At 39.6% G+C, this 22,978-nt stretch overlaps 1 protein-coding gene across 1 annotated transcript; it reads left to right on the top strand.

Moving 5' to 3' along the window:
* Nucleotides 1–403: 403 nt before the first annotated feature.
* LOC308305487 (H-2 class II histocompatibility antigen, I-E beta chain-like) lies at nucleotides 404–20,732 on the top strand (the record flags this gene model as incomplete). The annotated part of the gene is made up of 8 exons (XM_080750283.1): nucleotides 404–411; nucleotides 527–585; nucleotides 9,166–9,168; nucleotides 9,282–9,554; nucleotides 10,696–10,850; nucleotides 15,080–15,095; nucleotides 16,960–17,076; nucleotides 20,656–20,732. The coding sequence occupies 8 exons, from the start codon at nucleotides 404–406 to the stop codon at nucleotides 20,730–20,732; spliced, it is 708 nt and encodes a 235-aa protein (XP_080606409.1).
* Nucleotides 20,733–22,978: the final 2,246 nt, after the last annotated feature.

Raw genomic sequence — 22,978 nt, 5'->3', positions numbered from 1 at the left:
TCCGCGGTTAACAGTCCAGAGCTGGAGAAAGTTTGTCCATGGATAAAAGCTCAGACAGCTTGTTTGTAAAATACTTGCACATTTTAACTGATTATAGAACATGGGGTTGCCGAATCTTTATACTTTTTACACCTCCAATGGCTGGTTTTAAAATTTGTTTCCGAAATGCAAACTGCAACAAGTGCCCACTGCCGACAGCTTCTCTCTGTCTCTCTCTGATAGAACACAAGGATATGCACGCATTACTCCGCCCCCTCCCCCACAACGGCAGATAACCACGCCTACATTTTAGAAATATTTTTATATTCTCAAGTCTGATAAAACACATAAAGAGGCGGGGTTTCTTATCCCTTTAATACCATGGTGGTCAGCCAGATTTCCGGTGAAAACACGGCTGAGCATGATGGTGTGGTGAGAGACTTTGTGCAGTGGAACGAGACCAACCATCTCCGTCTTAATGCTAGAGTAAGACCAAGGAGATGGTGGTGGACTTTTGTACGTCTAATTGTGTACCCCCGGTGCCTAGCACCATCAACGGAGAGGTGGTGGAGTTTGTGGACAACTACAAATTCCTAGGAATGCATGGTATGCACCTGAACAGCTCATTGGACTGGTCAGACAACGCTTAGGCGATTCACAGCAAGGGGAAGAGCAGGCTGTTCTTCCTGAGAAGACTTAGATTGTTTGGCGTGTGCAACCAGATGCTTCAGATGTTCAGTTATGGCTAGTGTTCTCTTTTTTGGAATATCTTGCTGGGGGGGCACCAACAGACCGGGCGACACGGTCAACATCAACAGACTGGTGAGGAAGGCGGGCTCTGTCGTTGGGTCCTCCTTACAGGGGGTGGAGGAAGTTGCCAGGGTACGTACAGCTAGGAAGCTGGTCGCTTTCTTGAATAACTCCTCCCATCCCCTCTACCCTGAGATCTTCGGTTACTGGAGTAAGAGAGGAAACAACCGTTTCCGCTACACAGGACGGAGGTGCAAGAGACTAGGAAAGTCCTTTTTTTGCCGGTCACTCTCAAGCAATACAACAAGACTCATAATGGTCGCTTGCCAAGGCCAAATAAGATAACCTAGGACAACTTAGGCACCCGTTTCGGATGGTATCACGCCATAGGATAGCCGTTTATCAGGTTTTATCAACGCATAAGACTGGGGACAGTATGACCATGCTTTGCCGACTGACTCTATCAGTAGGCTTTCATCAGTCAGACTTTGGGACGATAAAGGGCTCGTTCTACATAGTCTGGCCATACCACAGTTTTAAACATGCATTCGGTTGTTTATCATGCCATGTTTTGTCTGATCAGACCCTTGACGTCACCATAATGTTAAATATAGCTCTGAAGCATGGCCACCGATTGGATTAAAATGCTTCTTATAAAACAATACGTAAAATGTGGTTAATTCAGCTTGAGCGGTCCATATTCTGACATCCGTGAGCCTTCAGTGAACACTTTATTTAGTTTTGATTTGATTATTATTATTATTTATTGTCAATGGAACATGCAATATTCTACCATATTGTCGGCATTATAGTGTGTCATGATAACGTTTCTAGTGAGAAATGTGTATTTTAACGCCACAATAATCCTGTTAAGTCGTATATATTCTCTCTTTTCTTTCTTTTTTTTTTTTCGTTTTTGTCACTTCAATGTGGCTATATCTGCGTGGATTCCTGCCGCGATACGGCCCGTTTAGCTCAACTGGTTGGTCGCATGCCTAGTAATCTGACGACCCGGGTTCGAATCCCACCTAATTTACACTTCAACTTTTATTTTATTTTTATAATGTCAGTCCAAACCATTAATTATGAAGCAACAAATCGTACTTTAGTTGCGACCGTAGGTCACATTTACTATCAAAACCTCCACCGGCTGTCCGTCTGTCACACGTCACACGTCACACTTTTGCCCTGCTCATATCTCCACAACCGTTGCCCCCATCCATGCCAAATGTTGCACACACACTCCTTACCTGCCAAACTACAACCTCTAAGGACCCCCGGAGCTCCAGGGACCCCCAGGTCCCTGGGGGACCCCCAGGTGTAAAAAATGAACAAATGTGCAAAAATGACCAAATGACCACCCCAACGGGGCTGCTCACGGGGAATTCCTGGGGACCACCCACTCCTGGTGCTCCAGAACGGATGCAAAAGTGGTGGAGGGGGTCCAGTGGAGGACCCCTCCACTGCAGCTCACATAAAATGCCGTAACTCGGGCTAGGAGCGTCCGGGAGAGCCGGGGCCGGTACCTATTCGTCCGCCAAGGCAACGCGAAGACCCCACCCCTCATTTCTCACATGGCCCTCTTCTAGCGCCACCTTCAGGCCGATTTTTAAAACACATTTTTGGACACTGCTCCTACAGTTTTTGCCCTAAAATCACGCAAATCGCTACACAGTATGTCTACACTCATCCCATCAACATGAATCTGTCCCATATAGCGCCACCTTCAGGCCGATTTTTAAAAACACATTTTTGGACACTGCTCCTACAGATTTTGCCCTAAAATCACGAAAATCACTACACAGTATGTCTACACTCATGTCATCAACATGGACCAGGAACATTTTGGAAAAACAAATTTTGAATTTTTTGTTGTTTTAAGCTTATCAGGTGCGCAGAATCTGGATATACAGGTTTTATTTCACTAGAGTAACAGGAATGGCCTCAAATAGCCACTTCCTGGTGTGTTTCAGGCAGTTCCCGGAAGTAACCCTGGAATTTTACCACTCCCCTAGACTAATTTTGGGTCGCAGAGTTGAATGGTACCAGACTTATGTCTGTACAACAACAGGAAGTGCCTCAAATAGCCACTTCCTGGTGTGTTTCAGGCAGTTCCCTGAAGTAACCCTGGAATTTTACCACTCCCCTAGACTAATTTTGGGTTGCAGAGTTGAATGGTACCAGACTTATGTCTGTACAACAACCGGAAGTGCCTCAAATAGCCACTTCCTGGTGTGTTTCAGGCAGTTCCAGGTCAGTATGTGTTCCGATATATTTTTTTATCCAAAACTACACGTAATTTTAGCCCTAAGGTTGAAATTAGTAAGGCGAATATCCTATTGTGATTTTATAGTAATTAAAAGAATGCTAACCCTAGCGTCGCACAGCGAATGTCGCAACGAAACGAAACACATATCAAAGTGTGCGTCTCAGTGCGCTCTAAAACATACTAAAAGATGAGCCAATGAGATGCATTGGTTCGTGAATAAAAGCCAACCCTAGTTAGCCTAGGGTTAGCCTTTTAGCCTTAATAACTCAGAGACGATAAGATGTCAGAACTCCGTTTTGAGATATGTTGTAGTCCTCTCCGAGACGAACATTTTGATATCTCATATGTCCCTCTACGTCCCTCTTATCCCTGGGATTTCCAATTTCACAAGGCTCATAGAGTGTATACCCCTTAGAGCCCTTTGGCCAGCAAACCAAAGTTACCAATCAACTCACAGGAGTGTTTGTGTGCGAGGAGAGTTATATAGGCTTGTTCGTCTCTGCGAGACGAACACACTGATGCCTCTATCATCTCTCTACGAGGTTCGTGTGCGGAGTAAAACGTACCCCTAGTTGGAATTAGGGTTAGCCCCCTAGTGGTCGCTCAGAAATGTACACAGATCAGTGCGTTCGTCTCGGTGAGCAGATCAAGAATCTGTTTCCCTTTTGTCTCTACGCCTCCTAGAACCAGAGCTAGCCCTTCTAGAAGTGTTAGAAACGGACCGAAAGATTTTCAAACAACGGCACCAGCACCAACGGACTTGGCGTCAAAAAGTAAGTCGGAATAAGTATTTTTTATTAAAAAAAAAATTAAATTATGTTCGTGGTGCGCGCATTTCGTGTCTTCTTCGCAAACTGAAGGGGTTAAAATTGTCGGAGAGACACAAAACCAATTCCATTGGATCGGGCATCCTTCAAATATGAAAAGAATGGCCTGCTTAAAGGGATATTACACTTTCAAAAAACTTTTGGTCATTGTATGGTCTAATCAGGCTTGTATGAACACCCTGAACAGTTTTTAATTTGCTTCATTCAGTATTTAGATATTTGATGTAAATGTTACCAGCTCCAACACGCCCAGGCCCTCTCCACATACACACTCATTGTAACTTCAAACTCCATTTTAACCATGATAGATTCATTAAAAACACCCATTATTTTTTCTGGTGACTCATAATACCCTCCTAATACGTGAGCAGACCGTGTTTTTTCAATAACTTTTTTCATTTATTTTCAATAAAATATTATTGTATTTAATGTTTTCCATTTTCCCAAAGAATTATTAAAAATAAAAGAAAAAAGTTATTGAAAAAACACGGTCTGCTCACGTATTAGGAGGGTATTATGAGTCACCAGAAAAAATAATGGGTGTTTTTAATGAATCTACCATGGTTAAAATGGAGTTTGAAGTTACAATGAGTGTGTATGTGGAGAGGGCCTGGGCGTGTTGGAGCTGGTAACATTTACATCAAATATCTAAATACTGAATGAAGCAAATTAAAAACTGTTCAGGGTGTTCATACAAGCCTGATTAGACCATACAATGACCAAAAGTTTTTTGAAAGTGGAATATCCCTTTAACTAGTTCACAGCCAAATCGCCTTCCATCGCCATTTTGAGGAGGGTGAGGCAGCCAGATCGCCAAACGTCGCCTTGGGGATCATTTTCTGATCATTTTGGTATTGTTTTGACATTTTTTGAGCTATAAATGACCTTTCTAGCTTAATTTTAGTCTAAAGTTACATATTCGAAGGAAGTGACATCATCGATGACGTAACCCGGAAGTCGTTCGGCCATAACATAGAATGGGCCTTTTTACAGCATTGAATGTTGACGTTTTTCTTATCAAACTTTACCATTTTTAGACCGATTTTCATTCGGAAAAAAATGGCTGGACTGACAGATTGGTCACTCAAGAGCAAAAACGAGTGTAAATGGCGTGCGCACGACGTTCGGATCGTGTTTTATAGCTCCCGTTTGGCGGACCGGGAGACATAATGGCCGCCAATGGGCGCCGCCATTATGGGTCTACTGCTGTCCACTCGCTAGTCCAGACTCTAGGAGATTATCGTTGGGCACACTCTAGTGGATAGTACTAGTACTACATTCTACAACAATATGATCCCTGTTGGGTTAGATTAAAGCTAACTTGGAAATTAATAAAATTCCTGGCAGTATAGGCGCACAAGCCTATTGTAAATGGCTGGGAGAGAGTAAAACAGAATGTTTTATTCTTATTTTTTTATTAATTTTAAGGTCCAAACTCCCAGGCAGAGTGTCTTTGGCGCAGGTTTAAAGGTTTTAAAGTGTCGGAGAGACACGAAACCAATTTCATCGGATCGGGGATCCTTCAATGATGAAAACGGTGGCCTGCCTAAAACAAACAGATTTTTTTTTGAATTTCTTATTGATTTTAAGGACAGAAGGCCGCATTTGAAGCCTGAATTGACCTTTCCTTGACCTTTCGAGTTAGGAGTGTCGTAGAGACACGAGACCAGGTTCATTGGATTCAGCGTCAAAAGGCGAGTCAGAAAAAGTGTAATTTTCACCAAACTTTGATACTTTGTTATACTGCTATAATTATGACCAACCGTAAACTAACACCAGTAAGACTCCCTAATCGGGAGATAGGGCAAAAATTTGTTTTTCCAAAATCTTCCTGATCCATGTTGATGACATGAGTGTAGACATACTGTGTAGTGATTTTCGTGATTTTAGGGCAAAATCTGTAGGAGCAGTGTCCAAAAATGTGTTTTTAAAAATCGGCCTGAAGGTGGCGCTATATGGGACAGATTCATGTTGATGGGATGAGTGTAGACATACTGTGTAGCGATTTGCGTGATTTTAGGGCAAAAACTGTAGGAGCAGTGTCCAAAAATGTGTTTTAAAAATCGGCCTGAAGGTGGCGCTAGAAGAGGGCCATGTGAGAAATGAGGGGTGGGGTCTCCGCGTTGCCTTGGCGGACGAATAGGTACCGGCCCCGGCTCTCCCGGACGCTCCTAGCCCGAGTTACGGCATTTTATGTGAGCTGCAGTGGAGGGGGTCCTCCACTGGACCCCCTCCACCACTTTTGCATCCGTTCTGGAGCACCAGGAGTGGGTGGTCCCCAGGAATTCCCCGTGAGCAGCCCCGTTGGGGTGGTCATTTGGTCATTTTTGCACATTTGTTCATTTTTTACACCTGGGGGTCTCCCAGGGACCTGGGGGTCCTTGGAGCTCCGGGGGTCCTTAGAGGTTGTAGTTTGGCAGGTAAGGAGTGTGTGTGCAAAATTTGGCATGGATGGGGGCAACGGTTGTGGAGATATGAGCAGGGCAAAAGTGTGACGTGTGACGTGTGACAGACGGACAGCCGGTGGAGGTTTTGATATTAAATATGACCTACGGTCGCAACTAAAGTACGATTTGTTGCTTCATAATTAATGGTTTGGACTGACATTATAAAAATAAAATAAAAGTTGAAGTGTAAATTAGGTGGGATTCGAACCCGGGTCGTCAGATTACTAGGCATGCGACCAACCAGTTGAGTTAAACGGGCCGTATCGTGACTGGAATCCACGCAGATATAGCCACATTGAAGTGACAAAAACGAGAAAAAAAAAGAAAGAAAAGAGAGAATATATACGACTTAACGGGATTATTGTGGCGTTAAAATACACATTTCTCACTAGAAACGTTATCATGACACACTATAATGCCGACAATATGGTAGAATATTGCATGTTCCATTGACAATAAATAATAATAATAATCAAATCAAAACTAACGCCCAGATTTCGAAAATAAAGTGTTCACTGAAGGCTCACGGATGTCAGAATATGGACCGCTCAAGCTGAATTAACCACATTTTACGTATTGTTTTATAAGAAGCATTTTAATCCAATCGGTGGCCATGCTTCAGAGCTATATTTAACATTATGGTGACGTCAAGGGTCTGATCAGACAAAACATGGCATGATAAACAACCGAATGCATGTTTAAAACTGTGGTATGGCCAGACTATGTAGAACGAGCCCTTTATCGTCCCAAAGTCTGACTGATGAAAGCCTACTTATAGAGTCAGTCGGCAAAGCATGGTCATACTGTCCCCAGTCTTATGCGTTGATAAAACCTGATAAACGGCTATCCTATGGCGTGATACCATCCGAAACGGGTGACTTAGGACAGCTGTTACCTCACACTACTGGAACAAAAGTTGTACTGACTCTGACCTCTAAGTCATAGCTCAGGGGTAGAGAAACTGGTATTAGAGCACGAAGGGTATAAATCCCGAAGGGTTCCCAGTTCGAATCCGGGCTCCCCCTGAGTTAATGTCGAAGGGTCCTTGGGCAAGACTCTGAACCCCTAATTGCCTCCGGTGAGTAGGTTGGTGCCTTGCATGGCTTCCTCCGCCACCGGTGTATGAATGTGTGTGTGAATGGGTGAATGTAATGCACAATCTACGTAAAGCGCTTTGGATTAAAAGCGCTATATAAATGCACCATTTACCATTTACCATTTTACTTTCTCAGAGAGGGTTGCTTGTGGCGACTATGGTCACTTATTTTTGGCCCTGCACTATTGGGTTGTGTTGGTTCAATTGAGTACTATTGCTGTGTTATGGCGGTGAGATACTAGTCAGTGTTGCACTGACTAGCATTCACTGTTATGTACACTTTTGTGTGGCACTGCTTTGTGAAGTTGTGCTTTAAGTATTGATTTTTTGTGTGTGTGAGACGTGTCACTTATGAGCGTTGAATGTTTCTTGGTCACTTGGTCACTAGCTTTTCGACACTTTGTTTATATTCTTTTTTTATATGCCTTGCTTTTTTGACTGTACACAACAGTACTCTTTTTCTTACTTCTTTGTAACTTGTAACCTTTAACTGCTGTGCTGCCCCTATTTAACTGATTTCCCCCTGTGGGATAATAAAAGTATCTATCTATCTATTATCTATCTATATAAGACTTTGGGCCTCTTGGAATTAATAGCCTTGGGCCAGGTGTGCACGGATTCTTCAGCGTTGCGTTGAAACACTCACTTACTACTACTACTTACTCCAACACTGGTTTTATGTTTTGTTGCGCTTGGGTGTTGTGCTCTGAAAAGAGCAGATCTACAAGCTCACAACACTTCGCAGCGACACATTGTGAGCTTGTAGATCGCCCATTTTCTGCATGCAACCAAGTTTAAAATCAGCCATTACGGGGTCATCAACGCCTGACAAAATACATTATTGATGACCAAATCAACTGTAGATTTAGTCGACAAAAACTGACACTAAAACATGTCGGATGACTAAAATATGAATTGTAAAACTAAATGGATTTATTTTTCTCAAAAGGCTATGACTAAAGCTAAATCAAAATGTACTGCCAAAATCAACACAGATCTGTCCATAAATAAGTATGTTTAGGACTAAAGTACACTACCTGGTTAAGGGGTAAAGATTACTGAAAAGTTCTTACAAAAACACTGGTTATAGCCTGCTTTTACTGCAAGTTGTTACTTTTGGTTTGACATCTTTGACTGGTAAAGTTTGAATGAGTTTAATCTTCATTTCCACAACAGAATCTCATCAACATGTTTATGATTTTTAGCAGAAAATGTTGGTTTATCGTCTGCCTGGCAACAAGTGATGACTGTGAATTGTGTTTTTTCATTGGTTGTTGTAGAGTAGAGCCTGTTGGGGAAGGGCTAGAGATAGAGATAGTCTGTGTTCAACTCATCAACACTTCAACTAAACTCTGAAACATCTCAACTCATCAACACTTCAACTAAACTCTGAAACATCTCAACTCATCAACACTTCAACTAAACTCTGAAACATCTCAACTCATCAACACTTCAACTAAACTCTGAAACATCTCAACTCATCAACACTTCTACTAAACTCTGAAACATCTCAACTCATCAACACTTCAACTAAACTCTGAAACATCTCAACTCATCAACACTTCAACTAAACTCTGAAACATCTCAACTCATCAACACTTCAACTAAACTCTGAAACATCTCAACTCATCAACACTTCAACTAAACTCTGAAACATCTCAACTCATCAACACTTCTACTAAACTCTGAAACATCTCAACTCATCAACACTTCAACTAAACTCTGAAACATCTCAACTCATCATGACTTCTCATCTCTGGCTCTGTGTTTCACTGAGTTTCATCTGTTTCCATGCAGCAGGTACACTTTATTTCATTAGTTCATAATTCAGACATTCAGTCTGTCTTGTCATTACTGAATTAATAGAAACTTGAACATGTATGAGATTTTTACTTCTGTTTTACTTTTTACAGATGGATTTCTCCACTTTGCGGTTGATGAGTGTGTGTTTAACTTCACTGATCTGGAGGCCGTACAGTTCATCAGATCATATTATTTCAATAAACAAGAGTACACCAGGTGGGACAGCAGGGTGGGGAAGCATGTTGGATACACGGAGTACGGTGTGAGGAACGCAGAGTTCTGGAACAATAAACCTGGACTAATGGCTCTGATTAGAACAATGCCAGAGAGTTACTGCAAACCCACCGTTGATGCCGACTACTCTGCTGCTCTGGTGAAGACAGGTGAGCTGATCTCAGACCAGCACTATGAACACCCATCACCTCATAAACTATAACATGAAATATATTAATAAACCATCACTATTCACACATGATTAATGATGATGTCACTGCTCTCATAATGGATATAAAAGATTCATCAGGGGTCTTCGACAGGGGGGGGAACAATGAATCTGCGATTCGTTGTGAGCTTGTAGATTGGCTATCTTGGTGCAGAGGGGGAAAAGAGCAGACCAAGTACAGGGTGAAGGGTCACGTTTACTAAGTATTGATGGTTTACCTGAGGGGTCTTCAACGTTTTCAGGCCAAGGACCACTTAGTTGAGAGAGAGATGAAGCAGGGACCCCCACAACCTGTTCATAGATTCCATATAGTTTCACAGCACGATCATCAGTGTATTTTGGATTCATGTCAATTTGTTTTTTCAGATATTTAACCACTTGAACCATCAATACTTAATAAACTTGACCTTTCAGCCTGTACTTAGTCTGCTCTTTTTCCCCTTCACGCCAAACCTCTTCGCTGAAAATAGCGCGAGGCGTTGTGAGGCGATTTTCTATTTTTGGCTATATGGATGCTAGGGTTCAAATCGTTAATATAAAAAAAGGAGAAAAAAAAATTCTATCGCACAAAGATTTGGAGGACCCCCTGTAGTAACTCTGAGGACCCCATAGGAGTCCCGGACCCCCTGTTGAAGACCCCTGGTTTAAGTGGTTAAATGTCTGAACATAAAAAAAAGAAAAAGAAAACAGTGATGACAGTTGCTGTCAAACAAGTCAATGAAGCTATCTATAAATCTATGAAAATGTTTAATATGAAACATAATCATATACATTAAGTAGTGGGGGTCCCTGCTTCACCTCTCTCTCATCTAAGGGGTCCTTGGCCTGAAGAACATTGAAGACCCCTGCTAATAACAACTAGACTGCACTTTGTCCAGGTGCCAATTATATCAGGTCGGACATCTTGGTGGTGACGTCACCAAGTATGCTGGTCCCTCATTGGCTGTTGATGGTGACGTCACCATGAATGCTGGTCCCTGATTGGCTACGGGCGCAAAGAGAGGACACGACAGAAACACTGAACGCAGGGCTTGCGCGCTCTGCTGGCTCAAGTATTAATAACAACGTTGTTGTTCTTCCAGTGGAGCCCTACGTGATGGTGACCTCAGTGACTCCCCCTGGTGGCAGACGTACAGCCATGCTGCAGTGCAGCGCCTACAGCTTCTATCCTAAACAGATCCTGCTCACATGGCTGAGAGACGGAGAAGAGACAACCTCTCAGGTGTCTGACACCCATGTGCTGCCTGATGGAGACTGGTACTACCAGTTCCACTCCTACCTGGAGTACACACCCAGGTACACACCTAACAGACACCTACACATAGAAATACACACCTACTGGTACTACCAGTACCACTCCTACCTGGAGTACACACCCAGGTACACACCTAACAGACACCTACACATAGAAATACACACCTCTACTGGTACTACCAGTACCACTCCTACCTGGAGTACACACCCAGGTACACACCTAACAGACACCTACACATAGAAATACACACCTCTACTGGTACTACCAGTACCACTCCTACCTGGAGTACACACCCAGGTACACACCTAACAGACACCTACACATAGAAATACACACCTCTACTGGTACTACCAGTACCACTCCTACCTGGAGTACACACCCAGGTACACACCTAACAGACACCTACACATAGCAATACACACCTCTACTGGTACTACCAGTACCACTCCTACCTGGAGTACACACCCAGGTACACACCTAACAGACACCTACACATAGAAATACACACCTCTACTGGTACTACCAGTACCACTCCTACCTGGAGTACACACCCAGGTACACACCTAACAGACACCTACACATAGAAATACACACCTCTACTGGTACTACCAGTACCACTCCTACCTGGAGTACACACCCAGGTACACACCTAACAGACACCTACACATAGAAATACACACCTCTACTGGTACTACCAGTACCACTCCTACCTGGAGTACACACCCAGGTACACACCTAACAGACACTGCACATAGAAATAACATTCTTTTAAAATACGGCACTATTAATCTGGCAACGCACACAGAGACACACACACACACACATACACAGACAGGGGTTAAAATGCATGGTCTACAGCAATTCTGTGTTTCTTTTTTTTCACCGAAACACAATCTGGCACAAAGACACACATAATGCATGTGCTATCCAACTGCGAGAGGCGCACACACACACACGCGCACACACACACACACACACACACACACACACACACACACACACACACACACACACACACACACACACACACACACACACACACACACACACACACACACACACACACCTCTTGACAGAAACTGCTGTATTGCTGTGGTATTAGCATTGATGCAACTGCTCTAGGCAATCCAATGAACACCAAGCAAAGGGAAAAAAAAACATTAAAGTTATCCTCATTCCTGTGTGTGTGTGTGTGTGTGTGTGTGTGTGTGTGTGTGTGTGTGTGTGTGTGTGCGTGCGTGCGTGCGTGCGTGCGTGTGTGTGTTACAGATCAGGAGAGCAGATCACATGCATCGTGGAACACCCTGGCCTGATGGAACCTATAATGGTGGACTGGGGTCAGTAATCTATTACTGTAATCTATTACTGTAATCTATACTGTAATCATGACTGAAACCTATAATGGTGGACTGGAGTCGGTTACTGTAGTCAGTAATTAGATTACTGTACTGTAATCTATACTGTACTCTGTTTAATACTACTGTATTAAAAAACAATCATATTTGAACTGGGGAGTGGGGGGGTTTATTTTCAACCCTTGAAAAAGGTCTGTGACCTGAAACATGTCACAAACCGTTATGTTTGGTAATTAGTTCTAGAATTTCACAACACATACTTTTTTTTAAATACCAGGTTACTTATGAAACAGACAGCAGTTTAATCTGCAATAAATTGTTGCTGTGTGTTTGTGTTTTGTAGATTAACACCTTAGTCGATTAAAATGTACAATGTCAGCATTTATCAGACACTCTTAATCCAGAGTGATTTACAGTAAGGACAGAACAAGGTAAAACATCACATGTAAATAGTAATCTAGGATCACAGTAACCACTTGAACCTTAGCATCCATATTCTGGGGAAATATTAGCAAAACAAAAAAAAAAGTCTCACAAAGCTCACAAAGCGTCCCCCAGACGACATATAGGCCTATCAGCTATTTTTGGAAGGAAATGTGGTGTCTGTAAACAAAAAGCGCTCCTAGTAGAGACTAGAGAGTCAACTAAGGGAAGTGCTTTAGAAAAGTGTTTGCTGTCGTTGCTGTTTTGTTTTTACTTTTTTTTCTTTCTTTTTTTTATTTTGCTTGGTCAGTCAGTCATCCAACACAGCAGCATGCAGTGTTATATGATCATTGTTGAAATGATCATATAACACTCTGTCAGGGTGTTTTTGTTTGATATGATCAGATAACATGCTTGTTTTATGGATCCAGGGGGTGTCACAGTGTGTCAGGGTTGATGGAGTGTAACACAGTGTTTCTCAACCACTGGTCCTGGGGACCTTTGGTGTGCCCCTGAAGCCTTGAAGCCAGTATTGAATTTAATATCTTAAAAATGATTTAAACTAGTGAAAACAGCCGATCTACAAGCACACAACGCCTCGCACAGCAAGATCTGCCGTTTTCACTACTGTTGTGCGACAGCCTGGTACAATGAAGTAGGGCTTTACTTTGCAAAGAAACTTACACATTTGAAACTTGGAGATACAAGGTCTCTTCCCGACAGTGACGATATTTACACCCCCGTATTATGTTGGTGTGACCATGGATTCTTGGGACATGAAAAGTGTGTCCATGCAGAAAAAAGGTTGAGAAACACTGGTGTAACATACTGTTGTATTAAATCCCTTAGACGGGGCATTTCTGTCATGGTTCAAGACAACTACAACAAGGTTACGTTACCTTCCTTTGCCTGTACAGCATTTTGGTCGACCCAGGTGTTTTTTTAAATGTGCTCTATAAATAAAATGTACTTGACTTGACTTGACTCCTCCCCTCAAACACCACCACAAAGAGAAAGAAAGGGTACAAACTGCAGATGTAAACTAGTAAGACGCCATAGGGCGACATGCAATTGGCCATCTGGCCAGAGATGTATATTGGACCTTCATATTGGACCAGTTACCCATATATGGAGACCCCTGGTACCCATATATGGAAATCCATGTACTGTATGTGGAGATATGCTGTGAGAGCCCAAACATCCTTACTCAGTTATTCGTCATGTCCTATGACGTCTATGACATCTGATATTGTATGCCCATACATGGAGATCCCCGTCTGTAGAACCAGCCACACAGATATGGGCTGTCTTGGCCATATATGGATTCTGTTAGTGTGGTATGTGGCCTCCATATATGAGCATTTCCATATGAAGTCCTGTTAGATATGGGCTTAATATTGATGACATCTGGGAACTCCATATATGGGCATAAAAGGGATTCTGTTAGTGTGACATCACAGTGAAGCCAGAGAGTGATGTCATAGCAGCAAACACATTCTGTTAAGAGTGGTTCCCCTGACATCACAGTGATGTCAGAGCATGATGTCAGAGCGACAAACCCATAGAACCACAGTGACAGACAGACAGAGATACATACGGACAAGCTGTGACCGTTCACATACTAATCTGCGCTGTGAGTTTGAATATTTGAACTATTTTCAAATGTATTTTTCTTCTTTTTTCAAAGTAGTAAAACATGTCTAAAAGGTTTGGCATGAGGGGGACTGGGCCTTCTGTGCTCTAGAGAGTTTGGGTTTGATCGCTGTCACTAAAGGCTGGACTGGAACAAGAATTGCGACCGAAGGTCGCAGTTTAGTATGTAAAACGGAACTCTGTCCGTCTGGATGTGTACACTTTATTACGGTCTATGGGTTTGCTGCTCTGACATCATGCTCTGACTTCACTGTGATGTCAGGGGAACCACACTAACAGAATCCTGTTTATGCCCATACATGGAGATCCCTGATGCCATCAATATTAGGCCCATATCTAACAGGACTTCATATGGAAATGCCCATATATGGAGGCCACATACCACATACCACACTAACAGAATCCATATAAGGCCAAGACAGATGGCCAAGACACATGTGTCTTGTGTGGCTGGTTCTACAGACAGGGATCTCCATGTATGGGCATAAAAGGGATTGTATATTATGATGTCAAATGTCATAGGACTTTCACATAACGAATAACTGAGTAAACATGTTTGGGATCTGACAGCATATCTCCATATACAGTACATGGATCTCCTTGGGTACCAGGTATCTCCATATATGGGTAACTGTTCTGATATACATCACTGGCCAGATGGCCAAGAAGGGCGAGGTCGCTTGTCACCCTGAGGCGCCTTTCTAGTATGATATGATATTATATGATATACTGTATGATATGATATGATATACTGTATATGATATGATCATTGTGTTTCAGATGACTCCATGCCAGGGTCAGTGAAGAACAAAGTGTTTAATCTACTGTAATAATATAATATCATTAATATCATATCATATTTATATTACCAGATGGAGTGAAGTGTTTAATCTACTGTAATAATATAATATCATTAATATCATATCATATTTCTATTACCAGATGGAGTGAAGTGTTTAATCTACTGTAATAATATAATATCATTAATATCAGATCATATTTCTATTACCAGATGGAGTGAAGTGTTTAATCTACTGTAATAATATAATATTGATTGATTGAAGACTTTATTAGAAGTTTGCATAGGAAAAGGTACAGTTTCATGACGGTACAGTTCACTGGTACAAGGTCTACTAAAAGGAGATCTATGAAAAGACTAAGCTTATTTCCACAGGAAACCATTAAAGTATCTCATATAAATATCATATCATATTTCTATTACCAGATGACTCCATGCCAGATGGAGTGAAGTGTTTAATCTACTGTAATAATATAATATCATTAATATCATATCATATTTCTATTACCAGATGGAGTGAAGTGTTTAATCTACTGTAATAATATAATATCATTAATATCATATCATATTTCTATTACCAGATGACTCCATGCCAGATGGAGTGAAGTGTTTAATCTACTGTAATAATATAATATCATTAATATCATATCATATTTCTATTACCAGATGACTCCATGCCAGATGGAGTGAAGTGTTTAATCTACTGTAATAATATAATATCATTAATATCATATCATATTTCTATTACCAGATGGAGTGAAGAGTTTAATCTAGTGTAATAATATAATATCATTAATATCATATCATATTTCTATTACCAGATGGAGTGAAGTGTTTAATCTACTGTAATAATATAATATCATTAATATCATATCATATTTCTATTACCAGATGGAGTGAAGTGTTTAATCTACTGTAATAATATAATATCATTAATATCATATCATATTTCTATTACCAGATGGAGTGAAGTGTTTAATCTACTGTAATAATATAATATCATTATTATCATATCATATGTCTATTACCAGATGACTCCATGCCAGATGGAGTGAAGTGTTTAATCTACTGTAATAATATAATATCATTAATATCATATCATATTTCTATTACCAGATGGAGTGAAGTGTTTAATCTACTGTAATAATATAATATCATTAATATCATATCATATTTCTATTACCAGATGGAGTGAAGTGTTTAATCTACTGTAATAATATAATATCATTAATATCATATCATATTTCTATTACCAGATGGAGTGAAGTGTTTAATCTACTGTAATAATATAATATCATTAATATCATATCATATTTCTATTACCAGATGGAGTGAAGTGTTTAATCTACTGTAATAATATAATATCATTAATATCATATCATATTTCTATTACCAGATGACTCCATGCCAGATGGAGTGAAGTGTTTAATCTAGTGTAATAATATAATATCATTAATATCATATCATATTTCTATTACCAGATGACTCCATGCCAGATGGAGTGAAGTGTTTAATCTACTGTAATAATATAATATCATTAATATCATATCATATTTCTATTACCAGATGGAGTGAAGTGTTTAATCTACTGTAATAATATAATATCATTAATATCATATCATATTTCTATTACCAGATGGAGTGAAGTGTTTAATCTACTGTAATAATATAATATCATTAATATCATATCATATTTCTATTACCAGATGGAGTGAAGTGTTTAATCTACTGTAATAATATAATATCATTAATATCATATCATATTTCTATTACCAGATGACTCCATGCCAGATGGAGTGAAGTGTTTAATCTAGTGTAATAATATAATATCATTAATATCATATCATATTTCTATTACCAGATGACTCCATGCCAGATGGAGTGAAGAACAAGCTGGCTCTGGGAGCAGCAGGTCTGGTTCTGGGTCTGGTCTTCTTCCTGTCTGGATCCATCTACTTCCTGTGGAGGAAGAGAGGAGGTGATTAATGTTTAATTAACATGTTTAATTAATTAATCTACTTCCAGTGGAAGAAGAGAGATGAATAGCATGTTTATTTAATGTTTAATATCTTCTTATATTTTAATTATAAAGTCTTAATGATGTTTAATCTCTTATATTTCAATCATAACATCTTAATAATGTTTAATATCTTCTTATCATATTAATAATGTTTACTCTCTTCTAATATTTTAATCATAACATCTTAATGTTTCATCACTTCTTATCATATTATTATTATTTAATCTCTTATCAGGTCGCATCGCGGTGCCAACGACCAACTGATGGTGAGAATCTTTAGACTTCCACATTCACTTCCTCTTCCTCTTTAGACTCCTCTCCCACAACGTCCACATCCACTTCCTCTCCAAGCATTTATTTAAAAATAAAACCGTGTTTATTCAGCAACCTGTATTAGAATAAAGAAGAGCTGACTTTAGACAGTTTATTTACTCCAAAAAGGCCTAAAAAGGATAGGGGACCTTACGGGGGTTAATCCGTCCCTGGTCAAAGTATTTATCAGCAAGAGAATATATTCTGTCGGGCAGAAACCCTGTATCTCCAAGTTTCAAAAATAGTATGTCCTTTCGTAAATTAAAGCCCTGCTTCATCATACGAAAGTAGTGAAAATAGCAGATCTACAAGCACACAACGCCTCGCACTGTGAGGCGTTGTGTGCTTGTAGATCGGCTATTTTCACTAGTTTAAATTTTCACTAGTTTAAATTTTCACTAGTTTATATCACTTTTTAAATGATAAATACAAAACGTTTTGGACATACAAGGTTTCCACCCGACAGCGACGATATGTGGCATTTATTGTGCAGCTTATGTCTCAATAGTTCTTGTGAAACTGTTGTTTTTTTAACATAAAAGAGAAGCGAGTAAAAATGTTGCTTTATTTTCAATTTGGTAAAACAGAAGTGAGATCCTCTGTATGAGAACACAAGCCTGTCTGTCAATCTATAGATCCACTCTAAATCCTTCAGTGCAGCCTATCTATCTGTTGGTCTTGTAGATCTGATTCAGTGTGTGTGTGTGTGTGTGTGTGTGTGTGTGTGTGCGTGTATAAATATATATAAATATATTTGATAAAATGATACTTTTTCTGCCTATACAATGACATGACCATGAGAGGTCAGTTAAAAAGTGATTAATGAATGATTGCATAATGATGGTTGAAGAGAAAAGCATGTCTCTGAGCGTGGATCTAAAATGTGATGACACTGCAAAAAGCTTTCAGAGGAAATATGAGTCACATGAACACTACTGGACTGAGACATGTGAAAGCTATGGGGGGGAACTTTTTTTCAGAATGCTGTGAGCATGTTGAGTCAGAGCAGAGACAGGAACTGAAACACTTTAAACCTGTGATGTGTCAACAATATGAAGGTCTTCAGTAGTAGTTTGATTATTGATTGAATATTGCATTAGACAGAAATGTAAAACAACACAAATACTGTAAAAACACTTTGTCTAAAAGGATTTCACAAAAGAAAACGTCCTTGTTTCCATTGGGGTCCTTGGCATTCAATTCACCAACATATAAAGTAGCACCAACAACATTCATCATCACAAATATTTAATCTACTCCAAACGTGGTAGTTTGGAGTAGAAACACGTGGAAGTCAGTACGGTTCAGACAGACTGACCCAGAAGGCCTTTACATATCAGACACAGAAACGTTCCAAAAGATTTGTTTGTTAACCCATTCAGGCCTAGAATTATTGAATGCTTTAACCAGTGAAAAATAGCAGATCTACAAGCTCACAGCACGGCACCGAGTGCAGCGCTGCAAGCTTGTAGATCTGCTATTTTTGAAAAAGTCGTGAAAATGTGTGCAAATCTTTGAATATATGTATTTTCAAAGCGAACGTTTGCAACTCAAATTTTGCTTCTGGGGGGTCCCTGGAACTAAATATTTTGAGATGGGGGTCCGTGGCCAAATACACATCATTTTGGGGTATAAAATAATTAGTTAAAGCATAAAATAATGATACACAATAATGTGTACCCGTTCTAATGGGTTTACGAAACCATCACAACACATTATGTATCATAAATTATTATCAAACTAGTGCACACACAATACGTATTGTATGACTTAAACCAGATTAAACCAGATAACCAAATAAAAATAAACCTAAACCTAAATCTTTTTTTTCTCCCAACATTACAGTTTTCACAGACTAGTCTGTCAGAATACTGAGTTAATGGGTTTGAGAATGGAGTTCATTAAAGGGATAGGAAACCCCGCCTCTAATTTGTTTTATGGGATTTCAGAACATGAAAAGATTTCTAAAATGTGGGCGTGGTTATCTGCCGTTGTGGGGGGAGGGGGCGGAGTACTGCGTCTTCTAGAGAGAGACAGACCGAAGCTCAGAAGCTGTCAGCAGTGGGCACTTTTCCATTTCGGATTTTTTTTTTTAAACCAGCCATTGGAGGTGTAAAAAGTATAAAGATTCGGCAACTCCATGTTCTGTAACCAATTAAAATGTGCAGGTATTTTACAAAGAAGCTGGCTGAGCATTTATCCATGGACACACTTTCTCCAGCTTTGGACTGTTTACCACGGAACCGAAGAAGAAGGGACGCTAAGCTATCGACGATAGCTATTATCTGTGTAGTGTGTGTGTGTGTGTGTGTGTGTGTGTGTGTGTGTGTGTGTGTGTCGTGACAGTGCGCGCGCACACACCCAACGTCCACACACGAAAAATAGCAGATCTACAAGCTCACAACGCGTCGCGAAAGTGACACGTTGTGAGCTTGTATATCAGCTAGGCTATGTAGCTACGGCTACATAGCTACGTAGCTGACATACAAGCTCACAACGAGTCACTTTCGCGACGCGTTGTGAGCTTGTAGATCTGCTATTTTTCGTGTGGACGTTGTGTGTGTGTGTGTGCGCGCTGTCACGACGCACGCGCGCGCACACACACACAAACACACACACACACACACACTACACAGAAAATAGCTATCGGCGATAGCTTAGCGTCCCTTCTTCTTCGGTTCCGTGGTAAACAGTCCAAAGCTGGAGAAAGTGTGTCCATGGAAAAAAGCTCAGACAGCTTCTTTGTAAAATACTTGCCCATTTTAACTGGTTATAGAACATGGAGTTGCCGAATCTAATCAACAAGTGCCCCACTGCGACAGCCCTACAGTCTATGCTCTGAACAACACAACGAGACGCCACCACAACAAGGGCAGAATGAAACCACGCCCCCCCTTGATACAACTATATTAAACAAACGTTAATATTAATTAGATATGCCTACGTCACATTGCACTCTAGAACAATGATAGCTAATATTTAATGAGTGGCGCCAAAGTTTTCTTTTCTTCTAGAAACTGGAAGTAAACAGAAATAGCTGCAGAGACCAGCAGAAAGCTCTGAATCCACAAGGCTATAGGCAAACTGAACCATATCACTGCTCCCTATCACAAGTGACTCATTGATATAATATATATTTATAGAAAAAGTGATTTTGTGTTTCATGCTCCTTTAAATGTGATTCTTATTGATTCCATTCTAACTGAAGGCTTGTCTTTTTCACAGGTGCAGCCAGCCAGTCATCGCTGCCCCCTGCTGGAACGAAGAGGGAGTGCATGTGTTTCCAGTTTGCTTTTAAGTAGCTCAATGATCAGTTAAAGAGCCTTTTTGGGTCCGTGGCCAAATACACATCATTTTGGGGTATAAAATAATTAGTTAAAGCATAAAATAATGATACACAATTTAGTTTAGTTTAGTTTAGTTTATTTGCACATTTTTAAAAGAACATATGGATCAACAAAATAGAAAAAAGACAAAACAATACATCATAAAGAAATAAAGACAAAATAAAAAATATTGTGCCGGTAAGGCCCAAAAAAAACCATGAAGGGCTTGTCGAGTGGCCTTCCTAAAAGCTATCATTCAAGCTTAGAATCATCTTTACAAGAAAATGAAAAATAGTTATTACTAATAATACAATTATTAAATACTATAAGTATTCATTTTTTCAGTATGTATATCTTAACCTTCCATGAAGGCAGAAAATTATCCATAACATAGTTAATATAAGAAATGGATAATTGGAAATATATACTACACTGAATATAAACCCACACACAACATACCAGTATCACATGCAGGCAACCATATCCATAACTAACCCAATGGCTAGCTATCCATGTTTTCTAACAAAAACATCATTAATTGTTTCTTGAAAGAGCTGAGGGTTGTACAGTCTCTTATTTGATGTGGCAAACAATTCCAAAAATGAGGTCCTCTATATTTTATGGAAAATTGAGCAGTTGTTGTCCTAAAGAAATTAGAATGCAAATCATCAGCTGATCTGGTAAAATAATTATGAATTTCATTGTTAAACTTAAATACATTTTGAAAACTGTCTGGAAATAGTTTATGAATTGACTGAAATACAAAAATGCATATTTGAAGGTTGTTTAAAGCAAAAATGGGGAGAATTCTGAGAGACTGAAACAATGGAGTTGAACTAGTGAATCTGTTAGAAAAAGTAATCATTTTTATAAAACGTTTCTGAAGCAGAAAAATACAATTGAGATTGGTTTTAAAATTGCTTGCCCAAACCATATTACAGTATGAAATATAAGAATATATCATTGTATAGTATAAGTTAATGAGTATCTTTCTTGCCACCAGGTGGCGTATTCTTCTAATGACTCCAATATTCTTTCCAATCTTATTAGATACAAGTGCTATATGATCCTTCCAAGTAAGGTTTTCATCTATAAGTACTCCAAGAAACTTTGTTACAGTGACCCTTTCTAATATATTATTGTCAATCTGGATATTATTAAGGTTAAGACCACTCTTAACTGGGTGATTAAGAGGTCTGAACAACATATATGAACTTTTCTTTGCATTCAGGGATAATTTGTTTGCTTTGAACCAGGTGTCTACTTTACACAACTCCTGGTTCATTTCCACTATTAATTTTTGTTCGTCATTACCAGAAAAGAAAATATTAGAATCGTCAGCGAATAATATGAAATAAAGTTTTGGAGAGACTAAATATAAATCATTTATATAAATAAGAAAAAGTAAAGGGCCAAGTATTGATCCCTGGGGCACTCCACAAGAAATCAATTTGTATTCAGAGGAGGTATTATTCCAAGAAACAAATTGCCTTCTTGATGATAAGTAGCTCTGAAACCATGACAAGGCAGTTCCATTTAAGCCATAAAGTGCCAGTTTATGCAATAAAATATCATGATTGACGGTATCGAAAGCCTTCGATAAATCTACAAACACACCTAGTGTAGTTTCTTTATTATTACGAGCTAAGAGGATATTATCGACTAATTGGGTGAGAGCCATTGAAGTGGAATGTTTTTCTCTGAAACCATACTGATGGGCATAAAGCATATTATTATCATTAAAATATTTTACCAAACGATTATAAACTAGTCTTTCCAAAACTTTAGAGAAACATGGAAGGATGGATATAGGCCTGTAATTAGAAAATAAAGCAGAGTCCTCTGCTTTATAAAGAGGGATAACTTTAGCTAATTTAAATTGATCTGGAAATACACCTGTTACAAGAGAGCGATTCAAAATATGAAGGAGTGGTTTGGAGATGTATGGAAGGCATTTCTTCAGAAGTTGAGATTTAAGTTCATCGTACCCAGCCGCACATGATTTAAGTTTATTTATAATATCATTAAGCTCTTTCTCCGTGATATGATCAATCACAAAGGAATGAGAGGGACACTTTAACCCAGAGATTACCAATGGAGTATCTGGTATTTTTTCACCAAGCGAGGGACCAATATTTACAAAAAAATCATTAAATGCATTTGCTATTACAGATGGATTGGAGGTCATTGTGTCTGCCATTTTAAATTCAGTTTGCAAATTA

This window comes from Nannobrachium achirus (genome assembly GCF_963921795.1).
Source record: "Nannobrachium achirus genome assembly, chromosome: 20".
In the NCBI taxonomy this organism is placed as follows: Eukaryota; Metazoa; Chordata; class Actinopteri; order Myctophiformes; family Myctophidae; genus Nannobrachium; species Nannobrachium achirus.
The sequence above is the reverse complement of the archived record's forward strand: the minus strand, read 5'-3'. Positions and strand labels throughout refer to the sequence as shown.